General features: G+C 38.8%; 1 protein-coding gene across 2 annotated transcripts; it reads left to right on the top strand.

Annotated features, from left to right (window-relative positions):
* Positions 1-3,052: 3,052 nt before the first annotated feature.
* Positions 3,053-19,656, top strand: ndfip1l (Nedd4 family interacting protein 1, like). Of its 2 annotated transcripts, none has more exons than XM_083986466.1 (7): positions 3,053-3,257; positions 6,114-6,201; positions 7,430-7,548; positions 12,187-12,274; positions 13,706-13,830; positions 14,905-14,971; positions 18,423-19,656. In XM_083986466.1, exons 1-7 carry the CDS (start codon positions 3,228-3,230, stop codon positions 18,524-18,526), a joined length of 621 nt encoding a protein of 206 aa, XP_083842592.1. In that variant the 5' UTR covers positions 3,053-3,227; the 3' UTR covers positions 18,527-19,656. The 2 variants fall into 2 exon arrangements, with proteins under 2 accessions (XP_083842592.1, XP_083842591.1); XM_083986465.1 differs by having other exon boundaries at positions 7,430-7,560.
* Positions 19,657-22,367: the final 2,711 nt, after the last annotated feature.

The raw sequence follows: 22,367 nt of genomic DNA, 5'->3' as shown, positions 1-22,367 counted from the left end.
ATCATAAAATATGCATGCACTTAAACTTTTATATGAAATAACAGGGTATCCACGGGGTCTTAAAAAGTCTAAAATTTGAAAATCTAAATTTTAGGCCTTAAAATGTCTTAAATTTGTTGAATTATTGTGTTCAAGTCTTAAATAATTTTAGACAGGTGTTACATTTTCTTATGCCCACCATGGGCGAGCATTTCACTCGCATTTGCCCCTAAAAAAAAAAATACATGTGTGAACCAGGAGAATCACAAAAAAGAAAGAGCACAACCTGCGATTGGTCAAAAACTACAAATCCCACAATCCTCTGGCCTCAACAATAACAGTAGTTAGTGTCAGTAAGGGAGAGTGGAGCTGTGGGTGAAAAGAGGAAACAACACCACGTCTGGTCCTGTTCTATGTTGTTGGTTCACACTGTCACCGTTTATTCGTTACGTCCGCGGTGTAAAAGGCCGTGACGCAAAGACGCGATTCGGCGCGAGACGCGATTAGGCGCGCGACGCGGTATACGCGACTTTTTTTTTTTTGCGACGCAATACACACGATTCTTTTATGGCGACGGGACCTTCGCGTCTTCGACTATTTCATGTTGTGTTTGGTGGGAAGACCCGCGAGGGGCTTCCCACCAAACACGAGGAACGCTTTTTTTTCGCTCGAGTTGTGACGCGCGACCAAACGCGAGATACGCGATTTATCGCTCCTTCTGACTCGTGTCAAAAAAAAAATTCACCAGCCCGCCAACAACTTTTTTTTTTTTTTTTCTTCTTCAAAGAAGGTTCAACTGGACTTAGCCTAGTTATTTGTCTAGGAAGACGTTTCACCTTCATCCAAGAGGCTTCATCAGTTCATGTAGCATCTGACCAGGCTGGGACTGGTCCAACTATCTGGTGTGGAGACTCAGTATAAGTCCAGTTGCTTTCGATTTAACCTCCTTTGAAATACTATGACCTGGACAAATGAGAATATGCACAGGCCTACAACAACATTTCTGCTCTCACCAACCATGGTTGAGGTCACAACGCTGCTGTAGCTGCTCTGGAAGTCCGAGACTCGTCTGAGGCCACATTATGCATCCCAACTGTCTTTTTTTAGAGGATTTTTTTTTGTTTTTTTTTTACCAAGAATGTGCCCAAAAAAATCATGATCCAGGGTCCAAAATTCGAAACAAATATATATTTATATATTTTTTTTAATCATAATTCTCATTATTCTCCTGATGTCGGTTTAATGTAAACAGATTGCGCTGATATGCGAGAGTCATGTGACAGCGGGGCAGAGCTGCAGCTGCTGTGATGGACCTGATCAGACTGGTGGTGGTCCACATCAGTCCCAGATCCTCCACCGTCAGCAGATCCCCCGAAAGCCCCCGCAAACAATACATCGACAAGAAGTTAAGTGGCAAGTTGCACCTTTTGTCGGTGTTGTGTCTATAAATTGTGAAATAACTTTTCCTCGATAGAAATATGAGACGTGGTCGATAGGTTTCATTCATCCATGTTTTGGCAGACAATACAAATAACCAATGATAATGAGATTTCCACCGCGCCGAACCAATCATGTGGCTGGAATAGAGCCAGTCAACAGTAACATGTGCATTTGTTTGGGTTGCTGCAGATGTGCACATCAGCTGACACCGCCGGTGAGAGAGAGAGAGAGAGAGAGAGAGAGAGAGAGAGAGAGATAATGAGTGTTGTCTCGAAAAAAAAAACAGTAAAGGAGAACTTGGACAAGTGACTGAAAAGACGCGTGGTGCCTAATGGGGACACCAGGCGGCTGGAGCGGACCGCGGTCACGGTGCGGCCGCTCTGCTGCTGCTCACCTCAGTGTGTGCGACACATAACAGCCGCTTCAAGGAGACTAGCGGACTTTTTTTTTTTTTTTTAATAGCCTCTTCATTCATCTTGGGGGGGAGGGGGGGGGGGGGGGCGGTGCGCCTGAGAGCAGAGTTTCTTTTTTTTTAGCAGCCTTTGTTACAGGTGATAGGCTACATGTCCATGTGCACGTGCATGAGAACTGATTTTGAATGGAAGAGACACCTAAATATTCACATCCCTTCAGTCCAGGCTTTTGAAAAGAGAGTAGCCTATAAAATCAGCTTCATGGAGCAGTTTACTTTAACATGGTTCGAATATATTGCTGCTGAATAAATCTGAAACATGTGATGTGCATTTTTTTTGGGGAAATATGGCTTCTGATATGATAGTCTGTAGACATCATCATCATTCAACTTTTTTCACATGGTCTGGTGTTAATAAAGCAAACTAAAAATCGCAAAAAGAAAATCAAGAATCGGTTGAATCGAAAATCGATTTTGAATCGAATCGTGACCCTAAAAGTCAGAATCGAATCGAATCGAGAGCCACCCAAAGATTCACATCCCTAGTACAGAGACCTGCCACAGTGTCATGGTGCATTAATATAAACTTCAACCTCAGAGCTGTCTGTCCTCAGACTGTCCTGACTGTCCCTGAACATCATATTGCACATTCCTTAACAAGATTACAAAGTGCTTAACAGAAGTTATATAAAAAACAAACAACAACTCAGCAGTTAAACTATAAACTATGAACTAAACTAAAATCAAGGACATAAAAAGCAGAGATTTTCTTTTAGAAATCAAAAATTACAAAAGTTCATATATAAAAATTATATTAGGCTATCTGTCGTTTTTTTCTACATTTTTCTCGGTAATGCTGCCTTCACGGTCATGGGAGTTTCAGATGGAGGCGGAGGAGGAGGGTTTGTTGTGACCAATGACGTCAATCGCCTATCGGGCAAAATCTGCGTCAAATTAGCGAGAATAAAACCGGAAACAAGATTACGTGTCATTTCAAAATAAAAGCACATAACCCCGCCCACTCCCGTTTAAAAATCAAAAAACGATTACTTGCTGATGGAAAATCGATACATTATGATGGATTATCGATCTGTGTCAATCGCATTAAGTTTTTTCCCGCTTTATTTGCATATTACTAACAGTAGTTTTTATGACTTTGACTTTTATTTTGAAGGAGCTAACCGGAAGTGCTGCTCTGTGGCCGTCACTCACTCCTCGTGACTTCACCACAAGAGGAGCAAGGAGCAGTCAGGGGGAGAAGAAGCAGCAGCAGCTGTTCAATTGTGGTCCACCGTTGACTTTTACTGTTTGTTGTGTTATATAATTTAGTTTTTTTTTTGTGTGTGTGTCTTTGGCACAGTGTTTTTTCTCCTGTGTCGTCAAATCCTGAGCCGGAATGGCCGAGCCGAGCGCCAGATACCAGCAGGTAAATGAGCTACAACGACACTAACCGACCGACCGTTGGTTAAACAGAAAACCCAACGTCAACATTACATTTTACGTTATAAATCGTATTGTGTAACGTTAGCAGCTGATTAAAAAGCAGCTTTACGGCTACATGTGTGTGTGTCTGTGGGGTTTTAACATCATATTCCCCTCTTCTGTGAAGCTACGAGTCGGTATCGTTGTCAAATCGATGTGTTTTATTTTCGAGAAACGTCGTTATTTTTCATCCGCAGGTGTTAGCATTAGCAGCATGCTAACGTAACGTCTCCGTGCTAGTGCTGCTAGTATCGAGCCACTTATGCTGCGTTCGCGAATAACTGGGAATCGGAGAATCTCCCATTTGAAAACTCCGATGATGAAGCAGATCATTTAAAATCGGACAGAGAGAGAGATAACAACATGGATTTACTTTGTCCCACAACATCAGTAGGTTAATCTGTAACCGTAAGTAAATACTGTATAGTTCATAACGTTGTTGTGTTACGTCGGGGTAGATTTTTTTTCTCCGACGTGAGGTGGCGTTTGATTGCACGTTTTCAAGTAGGAGGTCTGAAAGTTCCTATTTCCCAGCTGTCTCGAACGCAGCATTAGTTAAAACACAGCTTAGTACGTGTTAGTTTGAACGTGTTTGTTGTTTTTACTGGTAGTTTCTCAGTATTTAGCGGTATTTAATGTGATAATATTATGTTACTAATAATAAAACTCGTGATTTCTGATTAATTAAATATATAAGTATCTCTTTACTTCAAATTAAAAGTGAAAGTATTGTAGAGGGATGTCAGTTTGTTTCCTGTATGTGGCTCATACTGGAAAGATAATCAGTTTTCTTTTTTGTTAATATACGGTATGTTCATTATATCTAGTGATACTTATTTATTCGGTCTTATGTGGTCGCTTTAATTACTTTACAGGTGCATCTCAATAAGTTAGAATATGGAAAAGTCAATTTCCAGTAGTTCAAGTCAAGAATCCCCAACCAAGTATTGAGTGCATATAGATGGAAATACTTTTCAGAAGGCCAACATTTCCGTATTAATTGATTTGTTTGTAATATTAAAAAAATTTGAGATACTGAATTTTAGGTTTTCATAATTCTGGGTGTAATGGATCTATATAATGTATTAGTTTCACTTTTTGAGTTGAATTACTGACCTAATTAAACTTTTTCCATGATCTATATTCTATTTTATTGAGATGCACCTGTTTTGTGAGTTCAATCTGAAACCAGTTTTGTGAACATAACATAACATAACTGCCTGCGGTTATAAACTGTCTGTGTCCTAAAAAACAAAAACCACTGGTTGGTAAAATAAATGTGACCAAATCTGTGTCATCAACTTTGTGTTGTGAAATATTGATGACACTGTGTAAACTCAGAAAGCTGTCGGTGTTGACAAAAAGTCTCAACCACAGGCAAGATTTTAAAGAAATGAAACCAGAAAATAACCCAGAATGATATGGAAATTCTGACAGCAGACTTGTATTTAGTTATTTATGTGCATGTGACTATGTTTTACACATGACCTACAACAGTGTCTGATCACTCATCATCATCATCATCATCATCATCTAGATTAGCTGTCAAATCTGGCTGCTGACCTGCTTATGGAGACAGACAGTCAGACAGGTCTTATTATAAGTCTGCTCGCGTGGTCGATCGCAGTAATAATTGATGTGCAGACGCATTAGAGGCTGAAAGCCGCTCGACTTCTGTGGGAGAAATAGAAAATGTGGCCTGAAGCGTCGCCACTCAGGATCCAAGAGGTATTTTATTTTATATATAATTAATCGACTTCCAATCCAAACCTGTTAGGCAGAAAACCCTCTCTCTGTTTTCAAGAATAAGCTTAAAACCTTCCTTTTTAATAACGTATATGGTTAGAGATCGGAGAATGACAGCTTTCTTTAATGTTTTTAAGAATCTATCCGGTATGATTGCTATTGTTTTATTGTTTATAACTTGTCTTATTGCCTTTGATCGTTTTTGATTGATATTGTTTTCAATTGTTTGTCACTTTATTTAAGAGGGTGTTTCCCAAACTATTAGTGTGTTACTAATCATGAAATATCATAAGGTCTGACAGAAGGCCGAGATTGTGCTTCACCCAAGTGAAGTAATCTTTTTGAATATTTCCTGGAAAGAATAGTATTTTACTGGGTGTTATTAAAAGAGGAAGAAGCTCCTTGAGTTGACTCTTTGCACACTTATTATTTCCCTGGTGAATATTTACTTTATTTTTGCATGTCCAGCTGATCTGCCTGAATTATAGGACTCAGGAGGTTACACCAGCAAGTCATTAGAGTTAATTAATTGGAATAAATGACTTTAGATCGTCCCTGTTTTCCTTAATGTGATCCTACGAGTTTAGTTTACCAGTTCATCTCTAGAAGGAAACTGTAGGAAACTAGAGGACCTGTGTTAATGAATCCAAAGTGCTTGGGTTTAGTTTTTTATATTCTCCTTGAGCTCAACGACAAAACTGTGATTAGAGTGTTTTATTTTATTTTTAATTTTTCAATGGGTTTAGGCTCCTAATGCGCTTCCTGCTTTTACCAAGAGAGAGAAACACGTCGTGTTCTGGGCTCGTTTCTGCTTTTTCTATTTCATTTCATTTCATGTGTGTGCGTGTTTAGTCAGACATCAGCTGAAACAACGTGCAGCCTCTTCTTTTTCTAAAATACTACAGCGTTTCTAATGGAAAGCAGCAGCCAGGCAGACACGTGGTGGTGCATTAGTGGCCTTTAGTTAATCAGGATGTGGTTTTGTCTTTTGTCTCTCTTCTCTTCTCTTCTCTTCTCTTCTCTTCTCTTCTCTTCTCTTCTCACCTCCCACCAGTTGCCCAACGACGAGGACGCGGAGGAGAGTCCGCAGGTAGCAGCCGACGCTCCGCCTCCCTACAGCAGCGTCGCAGCCGACAATGCCGGTGAGACCTACTATGACTCATCCAGATGTTTCTCTGGTTGAGGACGGAGACAATGGTGACGCACCGGGGAGTTCTGTCGTCTCGTCAGTGTTGTACAAAACCATGATGATGAATTCAACTTATCAGCTCCAAAAGGATAAATACTCTGCAAAAACTCAAAATCTTACCATGAATATTTGTCTTATTTCTAGTCAAAATGTCATTTCTAGTCGAAACAAATTTCATTCTACTAAAAATAAGACTCGTCACATTAAAAGCAGCTTGTTTTTAGACACTTTTTACTTCTTTCAAGCAGATTTTCACTTGAAATAAGTAGAAAAATCTGCTAGTCGAGCAAGTTTTTCTTCCTTATTACAAGCACAAAAAACTTGCTTTCACTGGCAGATTTTTCTACTTATTTCAAGTGAAAATTTGTTTGAAACAAATGAAATGATCTAAAAACAAGTTCATTTTTAGGTGATGAGTCTTATTTTAAGTGGAAAGAGATTAGTTTAGACTAGAAATGAGACATTTTGACAAGAAATAAGACAAATATTCTTGGAAAGATTTTGAGTTTTAAATATAGATGGATTAATCTGCGTTGGGAAATTGAAATGTCATAGATAGCAGCCACATAAACAACTATATAAAGTGGTTAAGAAGAGAAGTGCAAAAAATAAATAATATAGAATACAAGAATACAACTATAAAGATTAACACTAACTTGATAATAACTTAACTTGTACATATTATCAGGTAGAAAGGTGCTATGAATTTGTTCATCATAGTTGTTTTGATTATTCTAACCTCTTAATCAAAGGTAATAATAACATGGATGAAAGAATTTACTCTCCCAGGAACAGGTTATTGCTTTGAGAAGTCATTTTAATAAGTTACTCACATTTGAATCAGTCACTTTAGTTGATGATTAGTTGGTTTCGATTATCAAATTATCATCTCAGTCCTTTTTGAATCTATAAAAGCAAAGTGTCTCTCTCCAGCTCCTCTAACTGAATATTTAAATGTTATATTTAAAGGTCAAAAAAACATAAATATGAAATGAAAGCAAAAATATGCATTGTAATCTTATAAAGAGCTCGTTTCCACTTCGCTGTGTGTGAATACATGTTAAACAGTGACTCAGTGGACACTTCAGGAACAATCAGTCATTCTGAAACCAGTCCAGTGTTAGAAAACCTTTTCTCTCTTTGTGACCGTAACGATGTCGTTTCTGTTTCTTGTTCTTCAGCGTATTTCGACTACAAGGAGGACGGTGCTTTCCCCAAACCGCCGTCGTACAACGTGGCCACGACGCTACCGTCCTATGATGAAGCAGAAAGAACCAAAGCTGAGACCACCGTTCCCCTGGTAACCGGAAGAGTGAGTGTCTCACTTTTTTTTTTTTTTTTTCCCCTTTTAGCATGTGGCAACGTTCACCGTATGCACACACACACACACACACACGCACACACACACGCTGCAGTGTTGTCTGCGTGGCAGGAAGTGCTCAGCAGCGTTCGACCACAGCGACTCTGTTTGTCTTGTGTTGTTGAGGTGTGTACTTACTCGACTTATCTGATTGTGTGTCTTTGTCGTCGTCGTGCAGCTGGTTTGAACAGCTGCAGATTCTCAAACTTAGTTGAGAAACAATTTATTATTATTATTATTATCAATAAAACCAATAATTAAAAATCACAGTCACATGGTTAGATATAATATTAGAATTGCAGAAGTTAGTTGAGGTAGAAATCTCATCATCACATATTTATTTTTTTCAGCTGAAAGGAAAGATAAGAAACGACCACAACAGCTGAAATCTTGACTCACTTTTTGCAAAATCTGCTAAAAATAAATAAGTGTGAGCTCAGTGCTCATGTTTGAACAGCAAACAGCTACGATGCTGCTGGAGGCGTGTTGGCGTGTTACTGAGGTGTGGTTGGTCACTGCTGTGTTGAGTTTTCTTTATGTTCAGTCTGTGCAAAGAAAGAACATAAAGAATTTCCGGAGTAAACTGGAGATCAGGGTTCCCACTTGTCCTGGAAAACCTGGAAAACCTGGAAAATGGTTGACCAACACATGGAAAATGAGAAAAAAAGTCAAATGTCCTGGAAAAGCTTCAGTTGTCCTAGAAAATGATTTACCAGAGCTCTGTTTGCCGTTTTCAGACCTCACTAAGGATTTATTTTCTGCCTAGTGAGAAAACTAGAGACTTTGAGTTGACGAGTGTTTCCATGTTTGTGTTGTTCTATGATAAATTCATAGGAATTTCTAAGCGTGTAACTGTAAGAGATTATTGCATAAGTTAGAGCCACAGACTGCACATCTTTAAACCAGACTTCTCTCTGGGGCTGAGAGAGGAAGAAACATAGAAACAAACATGTACAAAATAAGGTCCAACTGTGGAAAAGAAGACTTCTCCAGAGCATGAATGGGACTGTAGCCGCTGGAAATGTCCTGGAAAAGTCCAGGAAAATGATTTCAAGGAAAGAGTGGGAACCCTGAGGATAAATCAGAATTTCATCGGCATGGCGATGAGATTGCCTGAAATGCAATGAATGAAAACCCCGTTTTGATTGGTCCTGGTCCTACATTTGCAATTTCCGATGCTCTGAATAACTCACCATACAGGTGATGATGAAGAGGTCCTAATGTTTATTTTCCCCCAAGTTATAATTTTTATTGCAGTACTGTGCAGTAAGAGTTGTTTTAGTTCAGTTTTGTTGTTGTTTCATTCAAAGTAATTTATTTCATTTCTTTATTCAGTAAAACTGTAAGACAGAGGAAATCTAGATGGAGAGAGTTGGAAAGGAGGATTTAGTGTTGATGTTTTAGTTTGTTTCTAAGACGCCTCCTTCACTGAGAACTTGTTTGTAAAAAATTACATAATTTAATGCGTTTGAGGGTTTTTCTGGATTCCTAAAACACTAAATTCTCTGAACCAAACTCTCAGTGGCCTGAACACATTTGACTGAAGGCAAAGCAGCTTCATTTACATACAGTAGCACGTTTCATGCACAACTCAGTCAGTGTGCTTTACATAGAAACAATGATCAGTAGTACAGATCATTCAGACGCATTAAAAACAACAATTTAAAGGAGAAAAACAAAAAAAGCACCAGTTAGATCTGATTTAATCTCATTCTAATGCTTAATTTGTGCAGAAGTGAAACAAGTGCAGCTCTGTTTACACTTTCTAATGATGATGATGATGAAAGGAAACCAACATGACCCCGGGCCGAGGTCACAGGATGATGAAGGTTTGACAGAAACAATGAAGGGAAACAATGAGAGAGGAAGAGGAAGAACTTCTTCTTCTGAATCTAAACATTAAATATTGAATAGTTTACAGTCGTTACAGTAGATTTCAACTCTGTGTTTTCTATGTTTCTCTGTACTGATCAGTGATCAGCGGTGTTGTGTGTTTTATTCTCATTAACTTGTGAACCATCTGAAAACAGACTTTGGTCCTGATCAGATAAAACTGTTCTGAGCTGTTTGATGTTTTTAGTTTTGAAGCAGAAGAGTCAGAGGTTTGATGATGAAAGTATTTTAAAGTGTTGAGCTTCGTGTTGTTGTTGCACCGTTGGTTCTGAGAAAAGCAAAAAGAAGAAGTGAAAAAGTGAAACACAGCATTTAAATACAGTAATATTTACTATAAGCAGAACTACTTCCAGTGTTTGTCCTGTAACAACCTCTCGTCTCTGTTTAAGTCACTGGTAAAGAACTAAACCTCATGTGGGAGCAGCTGAACTCTGACCTCTAGTGGTCGCTGAGCGGCGCTGCAGGGACCGGCACTTAAAGCAAAATCACTACTCGATATTCACCGGGAACTATTCCACCATTCTTCAAATATTCATGCAATTACATAATATTTTCTATTTTATTTTATATAAATAAAAAGTGATCACGTTTATCTGACTATTTATGTTAAATAATGACAAAGCCTCGTGTGGCAACATAAAAAATTGAGGATGTGATGCATAAAGGTCCAGTTGCTTTTGATTTAAATTTCTTTGGGGATAACGATGACCTGGACAAATGAGAATATTCACAGGCTGATGCATAAAGATGCATTGTATGATCGAATCGGACCGAATCATAGAAAGTTGCACCGTGCAGAGTTTGTGCTGCGCCTCAGTTTCATTAGTTTTTTATTTGACAGATTTTCACACAGAACTTTATGACGACTGTAGGAGTCTCTCCACGTTTCTCCTTCTTCTGCCACAGTAAAAAGACCATAATCTCAGAAACTATTTGCTCTTTTTTAATTTATTTGAATATTGTTGTTGTGTCTCTCTGCCTCACGCTGCGCGGCGCTCTGCAGCCTCAGCACAGGGAGCGACTGGAGACTTTTGACGATGTAATTCGCAGTTCACTGGAGGTAACTGGGAGGAGTGTGTGTGTGTGTGTGTGTGTGTGTGTGTGTGTGTGTGTGACACCATAGATGTACCTACCTGTCCCAGCTTTATTTTATGTATTGTATATGTGTGTATTCAGAGTGTTAGTCAGTGTGTAGTGTCTAGTTAGATCAGACCTGTGATGTTAAAGAGGAACTCTGCAGGAGCTTCAAAACTTCAAAACTCAGAACCACAGAGGAGAAAGACGTGATTTAAAAAAAAAAGAAGAAGAAGGGTAAAAACACATCAGAATAAAGTGTACAACATACAGTAACTGTAAAGTGTAAACAGCCTTATTATGTAAGAGACAAATATATTAGAGCAAAATACAAAGAACATTATTTTTAGCCTGTCTGAGGTGTAAAATAAATTGATCTATCTTTCTCTTTGCTTTTTTTTACTTTTTGATTAAAACTGGAGTTAAAGACTGTTCAGCTGCAGCAGCAGCAATACTGAATCAGACTGTCACCTCTGAGTCCTTCACTGTCTTTAATGTCACTCTGGTAAATGGGAAAGTGTGTTCAAGTGTTAAATACGGTGTCAGGATACTTGATGCAGATTCCCAGGAAATTCTTCTCAGAAGTGAGAAGAAAGGAACGACTTAAAAAGGAAATAATGAAGAAAACGATATGTTTAGGTTGTCTGAGGTTGTGTAAAACAAAAAGTATGATTAAATCAGGAGTTAAAGAGGAACTCAGCACATGGTAACATGGTAGATGATAAATAACGTTATCTACCGCTCCATGGATTGATTTCAGCTTTAAAGGGATAGTTCAACATTTTGGCAAACTGGCCCATTGCCATAATCCCTATAGTCATAGCAGTAGGTTCGTTACCTTTAATTGTCGGTGCAAGCTGTTTTTAGAACGGCGGAGCAGAGCCGTGAGCTGCTCAGAGCTACGCTACGGAGGCTCATTATGGGATTTCTTGGTTTCCCTCATCAAACTCATCAAATACACAATCCAACAACTCCACAACGCTCTGGTGGACAAGTTGTGAGCTGCACATTCACCACGCTATGAGATAATAACACAACGTTACCACACAGAGTTGTTTTAGAGGGAAATTCATGCAAAACCGCTGATGCGTGTTGCCTTCAGGGACAGTTTTTCAGCAAGCAGACTCTGTATTTACCTCGAAAACGGCTCCGTTTCGTAACGTTGTGTTATCTCATATGGTGAATGTGCAGGTCACAACTTGTCCACCAGAGCGTTTTGGGATTTTGTATTTGATGAGTTTGATGAGGGAAACCAAGAAATCCCATAATGAGCCTCCGTAGTGTAGCCCTGAGCAGCTCACGGCTCTGCTCCGCCGTTCTAAAAACAGCTTGCACCGACAATTAAAGTTAACGAACCTACTGCTATGACTATAGGGATTATGGCAATGGGCCAATTTGCCAAAATGTTGAACTATCCCTTTAAGAAGAGACAGTGAGAGTTGTTAGATGTGTTTTACTGTGCTGTGACGTTTCTGTTGGTTCATCATCGTGTTGTGTTCACTGTCTGTTAGCAGCAGCTGCTTCATCATCACATTCACATGGATCTCAGACTGTTTCACTGTTAAATATCTTCTGACTCTTTCTTTGTGTTTTGTTTTTTTTCCACCTCAGGACGAAGACTTTGTGACCAGGGACGACTTTGAAGACGCCGATCAGCTGAGAATAGGAAACGACGGCATCTTCATGCTCACCTTCTTCAGTTAGTCTGCTCCTCTCCCTCTCTCTCTTTTTTATTTTAAAATAAACTTTATTCAACAGAGACATTGTAAATAACATTAAATATTTAGATAACAATGACAAACTTCATAAAATAAGAACAGTATGATCAATACAATCAGATGCATCATGATTAGAACAGAGCAGAACAAACTGAGCTAAACATTCAAATTAAAATGTTCAAATCATCTAATTGTTTTTGCCAAGTTATTGTTTATGCTTTATATGTTCCCAATAGTGTTCAAATATATAGTGTCATTTAGACATTTAGTGTCATTTTAAAGCTGGAAACAAAGGGAGGGGATTTTCTTTAGCCAGATTGTTTTGTGTAAATAATATTTAGCTCAAATGTTCATCACATTTATATTCTGTATTTTTCATCAGAGGATAAATCTGGGTTGGTGATAATAAGAAGTCCATATGATTTACTTACAGTAATATAATGTTTTATATGATGAGACACACTTATTTGTATGTGAAACCAAAAGGAAGTTGCATGAAAACCGTCAACAAACACATGTTGGACAGTTTCTCCTTCACAACCACAGAACGTACAGCTGTTACAAACATGAATTAATTAATGAAATTGTTTGTTTCGGTCACACGACACCAACATCAAAGTCACCATTTTTCATACACAACTAGCCAGCACATACAGTATTATCATATATAATTACATCCTTACATTTCACACACACTAACTAACTAACTAAAAAATGTCTGTAACCCTTTAATTTACAGGCCGTTCATTGTGTAGTAATGTCAAGAAATAGCCCAGAAATTATTGTCAGTTTCATAGTGATTTCATGTTTTTCATAAAGATTACACATGACTTACTTTTCATGCTTTGAATGTTTCTCCACCAAGTCGTTGCAACTGACCGATATTTCTGGACTATTTCTACTCAATCAATCGTTATTTCTGGGCTGTTTCTAGACATTATGACACAATTACTTGTTATTTCTTGACATTATCACGTAACTACAGTAGCAGCCTGTAAATTAAAGGGTTACCGACAAATGAAGACGAAAAGAATCATTACTGTAATTTATAGTTATTAATTGTTTAACATTTTAAGGCTTTCTTAAAACTCAACAGAGAACTACATAATAACTCATCACTGAGCTTATTCTTATATTTTAACTCCCAAAACTGAAACACATTTGTATTTTACATCAGTTCTCACTTTAACATGTTTGATTTTGAAGAATAAACATCTATTTTCCCTCTTTCTCTTCTGATACAAACGACTTCTCTACAAACCAGTGACATTATATTATATTTCCTGCTCTTTGTTGTTGTTATGACGACATGTCTGACCCTCTCTTCTCTTCTCTTCTCTTCTCTTCTCTTCTCTTCTCTTCTCTTCTCTTCTCTTCTCTTCTCTTCTCTTCTCTTCTCTCCTCTCTTCCAGTGGCGTTCCTCTTCAACTGGATCGGTTTCTTCCTGTCGTTCTGTCTCACCACCTCGGCCGCCGGACGCTACGGAGCGATCTCCGGCTTCGGCCTCTCCCTCATCAAATGGATCCTCATCGTCCGCGTAAGACAGTTTTAGCTATAATTCGTGGCTCTCTTGGTAGCTTCCTATGTGGTAACACAGCCAATACATTTTTTCAAATGTGCTACATAAACATACAACACTGCACAACAAAAACGCAAACATCTGAATTATACTTCTCCCTGCCTTCACCCAAATAATGAAGATGAAAGGAAGTATTTTAAGCCTTAATGGTGATCCCTAAAGGGAGCACTGTCAAACCTGGCAACGCAGCCCGCAAGCCATGTGGCATTGTTTACAACACTTGACCGCAGCGCACGTTTGCAGGCAGCTAGCTACAGTGTTGTAACGAATAGTGTAGTGGGTGAGCAAAATGAGTCTGAGGAAGCAGCAAACAAAAATCAGCACGAAGACACCAGAGAGGGGACGAGCAGGCAAACGGCAGGTGTAGTATAGGAAACATACAAGATGAGCACAGAACATTTCAAGACAAGTGGACAGACAAATTTTTATTTGTTCTGTATGGCATGAACCCTAACAAACCCTCACTGTGATTGCAACAACAAACTACAAATACACATTAAGAAAGTCAAGGACATGCATGCCCAGCTTCCCCTCATCCCAGTATTAAGGTAAATATGGTCTTAAATGAAAATGTATTGGCTGTGTTGTTTCTTATTTGGTGCGATGTCCAATTTATATGTAGAAATGCACATTTGCAAAGGTGACTTTAGTATGTTGTCGCAAAAGTGGCTCATCCCCTTGATTTTGCACTGCCAATGTGGCTCTTGTGAAAAAAATAGTGAGGATCACTGGCGTAAGAGAAAGCCCACACACACACACACACATATAGACGTTACACACCGCACACACACACAAACACATAAAAATGTGGTTATATGTACGCACAAACAAGTCCAAAGCCCCAAACAGCCCTGTGGTATTTTACTGTTGTTTCTGTAGTGGTCGCCTTCCTCAAAGACTTCTTCAGAACTTTGTTAACTTTTTTTTTTTTTTTTTTAAACACAGGACTCATTTTGTGTGAAGCCGTTTGTTTTTACCGGCCGTATTTATTCTCTAACCGGTCGTCTTTTCTGCTGTTCTCTTGGTTTCCAGTTCTCCACGTACTTCCCCGGTTACTTTGATGGACAGTACTGGCTGTGGTGGGTGTTCCTGGTGTTGGGTGAGTCTAAGTCCACCGCTTCAATCTGCAGTTAAATGAATGAAATAGGAGCAATCGCAAGGTTTTGTTTGTTTTGCTTTTGACACATATTTTGCTCTGTTTTCTTGAGCCTCATTACAACAGTGTAGAGATTTCATATGCTACAGAAACAGAATAGAATAATATACAGCAGGATAATTATCAGACTTTATTATTACCCCTCAGGCCCAACGTTGATGTTCCTCTGTTGAACTGATCACAAGTGACACAGATTTTTCATCTTTATCATAGTTTCATAATGAAACGAAAATACACATTGATTTTTGCAGTTTTTTGTTGCCAAAGCAGGCAGCAGAAACTTCAAATTAAAGGGATAGTTCACCCAAAATTCAAATTTCACTCATTATCTCCTCCCCCTCATGTGGACTAAGGGCTGGGAGAAGTTTCAGAGTCCTCCGTGGCTTCTCTGAGTTACAGGGGGTCTCGGCGTAGCAGTGCATGTCCATATGACGGTTGCAAATGGATACCAACTGTCTTCGTAAAAAAAGACACACCAAAAAACATCCAAATACCTCCATGCTGCTCATATGTAATGTCCCTCTGGTATTGAAGCCCCAACATGAGAAATTGTTCCGAAAAAAATTAAATAAGTCTATATTTTAAGCTTGTTTGTAGCGGAAGCTCCCAGTGTCTCAGTTCACTGCTTTGCCTGTGTCTGCCCAAATCTTGCGTGATTTGCACTGACACCCTGTTCACGGCTCCGCAAATCACGCGAGATTCCAGCAGAGCAACACTGGGAGCTTCCTCTACAAACAAGCTTAGCTGCACGGAGACCCCCTGTAACTCAGAGAAATTTCAATTTTGGGTAAACTATCCCTTTAAATGAATCAAATAGGAGCAATCGCAAGGTTTAGTTTTGCTTGTGACACATTTTTTGCTCTTGTTTTCTTGAGCCTCGTTACAACAGTGTAGAGATTTCATATAAACAGAAACAGAATAGAATAATATACAGCAGGATAATTGAGCTTAATTATCATATTAGATATTCAGACTTCATTATTACCCCTCAGGCCCAACGTTGATGGGTTCACAAGTGACACAGATTGTGCATCTTTGTCACAGTTTCATAATGAAACAAAAATATTTTTACACATTGATTTTTGCAGTTTTTTGTTGCTAAAGCAGGCAGCAGAAACTTCAGATAAACACACTGACAATCATCACTGAAGGATTATTTGTTTTTAAAGGGATAGTTCAACATTTTGGCAAACGGGCCCATTGCCATAATCCCTATAGTCATAGCAGTAGGTTCATTACCTTTAATTGTCGGTGCAAGCTGTTTTTAGAACGGCGGAGCAGAGCCGTGAGCTGCTCAGAGGGAAATTCTTGCAAAAACACTGATGCGCGTTGCCTTCAGGGGCAGTTTTTCATCAAGCAGTCTCTGTATTTCCCTCTACAACAACTCTGTGTGGTAACGTTGTGTTATTATCTCATAGCGTGGTGAATGTGCAGCTCACAACTTGTCCACCAGAGCGTTGTGGAGTTGTTGGATTGTGTATTTGATGAGTTTGATGAGGGAAACCAAGAAATCCCATAATGAGCCTCCGTAGCGTAGCTCTGAGCAGCTCACGGCTCTGCTCCACCGTTCTAAAAATAGCTTGCACTGACAATTAAAGGTAACAAACCTACTGCTATGACTATAGGGGTTATGGTGATGGGCAAATTTGCCAAAATGTTGAACTATCCCTTTAAATATTTCAGATGCATTTCTGAGAGTGTTTTGTGAAACGTACCACAGGAACCACAGTCGACTCTATTTCTTTATTTATCCTTCTAATAAAAATACCACAAATACCAATCTTCTTTAGCTTTTTAAAATAATCCTGTCGCACTCGTCTTCTGATGTCTGATCTCAGACATTTTTATATCTCTTTCCTGGTCACCATTCATTCACATGTTTCCAAAATTTATAAAAAATAAAATTATCCCCAAAGAAATTTAAATCAAAAGCAACTGGACTTGGTTATTTGTCTAGGAAGACGTTTCACCTCTCATCTAAGAGGCTTCATCAGTTCCAAGATTTTTAACGCAACGAGAAATATCGTCGAGTTTAATCTGGCGAGATCTCGTCACACCCCTAGTTCAGACACTTGGTTTTTGTTTAATTTCTTTGCATCAGGGTTTTAGTTTATATCTTTAATTACACTGCACTTTGCTTCCTGTTTAAGCCGATCAGTTCATGCTCATTATAATAGTTTTATTTCCTGACATGTTTTTATTTCTTGTGTCTTGAACCTTTTACAGTTTTTCTCAATTGCTAAAACACTAAACCCTGTTGTCTGAACCAAATTCTCAGTTGCCTGAACCCACTGATTGAATCAGTCACTCTTTTGGCAAAACCATCAACACTTTTCACCTGTTTAGACACAACTCACCAACACATTTTCATTGTGATGCACCTGTGTTGCATAATGCTGAGCACAGGTGGCAAAAGTCAAACACAACTAAAGCACAAGTTTCACCGGTTGAACACAACAACTCAAAATTGATCACACTTGTGTCCAATGATGTGAGGGAACATGTATAAACCAGTTGAGGATGAAGTCCTGTGGGCTGGCCCAGTACAGAGAAATTACAGTATGCTGTGGCTGAGTTCTTATTTGTATATTTTTGTACTTTATTTTTACGTAGGCTTACTGTATACAAGTGCTAAATGCACAAGATTACTGTTTGTCTTTGTACTGTACAAGTGCTACGTGTAAAATGCACAGGATTTCTGGTTTTTGTACTTTTTTTTTTCTTTTTTTTTTTACAGTACTATGTACAAGTGCTAAATGCACAGGTTTTTTGTTTTACAAGAGGAGAAGATGAGAGACGACAGGGTGAAGGAAGAGAGGATGAGGGGGGGAGGGAGGGATGAACTGGGAAGAAAAAAGAAGGAAGTAAAAGGGGATGAAATGGATGTGGGGAGGGAGGGAGGAGGGTGAAAGAAAGGGAAGGAGAGAAGTTCTGCAGTGTAAATGCACAGGTTTTTTGTTTTGCAACATGCATTTAGCTACAGTGAACGATAAACATTTATTTCTACAGCTTCATGTGCTGAGCATTGTGTTTGCTATTTTTCTATGTAGTGTTTAGTGGCTGCTCAGTAGTGTTTTTAATGTTGATTGACTCGGGGCACGATTTGACAACATAGTTCAGTTTTGGGCACCAGATTGAACTGTTTTGAGGTGAAAGTTTGGTTTTGCAAGAAGAGTCTGAGGTTTTGTGAATGTAGCTTGAAAATTGGGGTTTGTGTTCACAGTTTAGAGAAAATGAGAGAAGCTTTCAAGAAATGTGTCTTAGCAATCGAGAAAAACTGTAACTCGTCCTTTGCTCAGCAACATTTTATTTGACGTCTCTACCTTCAATGTAGAATGAATGAATATTAGTCAACCTAAAACCAGTCTCACGGTCCAATCCTCTTTTTCTTCAGGCATCCTGCTCTTCCTGCGAGGATTCATCAACTACACCAGAATCCGCAAGATGGCCGACAGCTTCTCCACGCTGCCCCGCACCCGAGTCCTCTTCATCTACTGAGCTGGAAACCTCCTCCTCCTCCTCCTCCTCCTCGTTTCTCTCTTTCAATGAGGCGCAGTGTCTGGCTTTATTCAAATCAACACAGAGGAAGAACTGTTTCTTTTTTTCTTTTTTGATTTTTTTCCTCTGTTCGACATGATTTGGACAAAAAACGTCTGTTGTCCCCCTTTTTCGGTGTAAACATAGTGAACGATGACAAATCTGTAAAAACCCTTCAGTTGTTAGTGGTGAACTGTCAAGTGCTATTTGCAATTATGAAGTGTGTGATGTATAAATTAATGCCTTATTTACTATTTTACTCTCTGTGGGTAGCAGCAGCAGCAGCATGCGCCGTGCTCTGGTTTGGCCACCAGGGGGCGGCCTTGTTTGTTCTATTTCCTCTCCACCAGTCTTTGACCTGATGATGAAGTCATTTGTCTAGAAAACGGGGGGAAATTTAGGGGTTATTATGGGTTTGATTTACACGACGTCGATGTGAAATGAAATGATATATTTCAAGTATCAATTTAGTGTGTTTTTAACCTTTTTCTGACCAATACTTTTTGTTCCTTTTTGTGGCATGGTTTATAATTCAGGTAAAACACGGTTAAAAAGGGAAAATCATGAGTTAAAGAGAGGATCGATCTGGGGCCAGGTTTCAGCTTCTTTCTTGTGTATTTAAAGATTTGTCTATGCACTCATTGTAATCAGGAATGTTTTCCTCCTTATCTACCACATGTATTTCAGTGGAGGTGCAGCAGCGACGCCCGGTGAAGGAAGGAATCAGCTGAAAGTCACATGTGCAATCGGGACAGTTTTTGTTGTTTTTTGGTCCAATAAAAGATTCCTATTGGTTCCCTATCGGAGTCACTGGCACCTCGCTGGTTTTCCAAGTGAGAACATGGAACGACTGTGTCACCAGATGTGATTTTTGGAAACACAAAAAAAAAACCTGCAAAGAACAAGAAAATATTAATTCAGAGAAGAAAGAGACGTTTTATTTTTTTTTCTTTGACGTAACGATGATCATCAAGAATAATTGTTTTTGTTCACCCTCATTCTAGTGTAAGTGGAATGATTATTTTTATTGCAAGAGTTTAAAGTATCTTTGCTTGGAAAATGTTTGGAATTAAACTGTCAGATCTAAAAAATTAACATGTTTACCTTCACTTTTTAGTTTAGCTCCTCCTCCCTCGATCAGTTGAAGATTGAACAGTTTAGTTTAGTTGACATACAGACTCAAATGTAAGTTAAAGCAGAAGTAAGTGATATTTTTGTGTTAATATAAGTCTTAAATAGTTATATCTTCCGACAGCAATCACTTACATAGAGTGTTTGGTCTGAAACACGGGTCTGTCAGTCAATCTGCTCTGCTCTGAGCCGAGGAGAAAACTTTTCTTGTATCCTACAAGTTTTATCCAATGAGGAGAGAGAACGGCATAAAGGGGCGGTCCTCTCTGTGTGTGCAGCCAAGGGATGCGCCTGAATGTGGTGACGTAGGGACGAGGACCAATAGATCCATGACGAGGGCGGGGGCTGCTAACTCCATCGGCTGACAAGACGTTATGGTGCGTTCAAGGCAACTCGTAACTCGTGTTTTTCCGACCTGTGAAGTCGTACCAGTTCGATCTGGTACGAGTTCACAGGTCAGAAGTTACGAGTGGCCGTTATAGTGACTTTCACAGGTAAAACAGGTCGGAGAAACACGAGTGGGTTGCCTGGAACGCTACAAAGTCGTAAGTTGTGACTTGAAGCTGTAATTTACGGTTTCAAAAGCCTGCCTGGAACGCAGCATTAGCCAAAACGACCGGATCGCTTACTTCTGCTTTAAAGTAAATTTAAAAGCATGTACTTTTGGATACTTAAGTACCTTTAAAAGCAAGTGCTTTTTTACTCTTACTCGAGTAACATGTGGACTGAGCTACTTTTACTTTTACTAGTATTTCAGAGCATCACATCCAGAGAAGAGAAGAGAGAGGAAGAGACGGACTGAGCTGTGTGTGTGAGAGCATGGAGATGGTTTACTGGTCGTGGCTAATTCTACATGTCAGCAGTGTTTTTCCTTTCAGCTGGAACAGAGTCGTCGCATCATGTCTCGGGCCTCGGGCCGTCCCACCTCATGATGATGATGATGATGAGTTGTTGGCCTCTAGTGGCGCTCGGGCGACACGACATCGGCTCCATTCACTTCATCTTTCACAGGTCACCAGGGTAAAATGTCACTCTCAATTCACTAGAAATAACGGTTATTTTACAGCTCATGGAGACAGAAACTGTTCCCAGGAGCAGGGTTAGAGAGAAGTCGAGCAAACCACACTGCAAAAACTCAAAATCTTTACAAGAATATTTGTCCTTTTTCTTGTCAAAATGTCTAATTTCTAGTCAAAACTAACCTCTTTCCACTTAAAATAAGCCTAAAAAATGAACTTGTTTTTAGATCATTTCACCTGTTTCAAACACATTTTCAATTGAAATAAGTAGAACAATCTGCCAGTGAAAGTAAGTTTTTTGTGCTTGTAATAAGAAACTTGCTCCACTATCAGATTTTTCTACTTATTTCAAGTGAAAATCTGCTTGAAAGAAGTAAAAAGTGTCTAAAAACAAGCTACTTTTTAATGTTATTTATCTTATTCTAAGTAGAATTAGATTTGTTTTGACTAGAAATAAGACAAATATTCTTGGTAAGTTTTTGAGCTTTTGCAGTGCAGATTTTCATGCAGTTCGAGTCCAGAGACATGCTTGTTCAGTGTGCTGTAGGCAGAGCAGAGGACACTAATTGAAAAACCTAAAAACATACAAGTGCTTTCATTTGTATTTTATTAGGGATTAAATGGAAGATGGAGCAGAATTTGTTTAGAAAAGCGACGTTTTTAGTTCATGGTTTTCGTCTGAGCTACACTGCAAAAACTCAAAATCTTTCCAAGAATATTGGTCTTATTTCTTGTCAAAATGTCTCATTTCTAGTCAAAACTGAACTATTTCCACTTAAAATAAGACTCATCACCTAAAAATTAACTTGTTTTAGATCATTTTCACTTGCACAAGTTTTTTGTGCTTGTGTTTGCTTTTTATGTTATTTATTTTATTTTAATGGTTATTTAACAGGGAACACTGCCACGAAGAATGAAAAATGCGATGCATACAAGACGTCTAGCTTCAGCTAATTTGCAGTCTTACAGTTCTTACTTTGCTAAGAGGTAAAGCACCTTGAGTTGTGGAAATGTGCTATACAAATAAACTTGCCTTGCCTTGTTATAAGGAAGAAAAACTTTGTTCCACTATCAGATTTTTCTACTTATTTCAAGTGAAAATCTGCTTGAAAGAAGTAAAAAGTGTCTAAAAACAAGCTGCTTTTTATATGATGAGTCTTATTTTAAGTATAATGAGATTTGTTTTGACTAGAAATAAGACGAATATTCTTGGTAAGATATTTGAGTTTTTGTAGTGTACTATAGATTGTGTGTCTGTGCTGCTGCTGCTGCTGCTGCTGCTGCGCGACTGGAACTTCTTTAAAATCGGATTTCCTGAAGTCATTTCTCCTTCTTCTTCTTTCTGCAGAGTGAGTGCCCTTTGGAAAAACAGAAACAGCTGTCGGTCAGAAATTACAGATGTTCAGTAGCTCTGGAGCTTGAAAATGTGAACCAACCCTGCACTGTCTCACACTGCAAAAACTCAAACATCTTACCAAGAATAACAAGTCGGTTTGTGTTAGTGAAATCACAACCTCCCTCTGTTATGTAGCTAGAGATGTGTGAAGTTATTCATCTTATTTATCTTTTACACCGTTAACACTGCAAAAACTCAAAATCTTACCAAGAATATTTGTCTTATTTCTTGTCAAAATGTCATTTCTAGTCAAAAC

Source organism: Trachurus trachurus, assembly GCF_905171665.1.
Source record: "Trachurus trachurus genome assembly, chromosome: 14".
Taxonomy (NCBI): Eukaryota; Metazoa; Chordata; class Actinopteri; order Carangiformes; family Carangidae; genus Trachurus; species Trachurus trachurus.
The sequence above is the reverse complement of the archived record's forward strand: the minus strand, read 5'-3'. Positions and strand labels throughout refer to the sequence as shown.

Excerpts from the sequence above, each read along its gene's own strand:
- ndfip1l (XM_083986465.1), top strand. The coding sequence starts at position 3,228 with ATGGCCGAGCCGAGCGCCAGATACCAGCAG. Across the intron at positions 7,561-12,186 it reads TTCCCCTGGTAACCGGAAGA|GACGAAGACTTTGTGACCAG; the intron begins GTGAGTGTCTCA and ends TTTCCACCTCAG. Across the intron at positions 12,275-13,705 it reads CTTCATGCTCACCTTCTTCA|TGGCGTTCCTCTTCAACTGG; the intron begins GTTAGTCTGCTC and ends CCTCTCTTCCAG.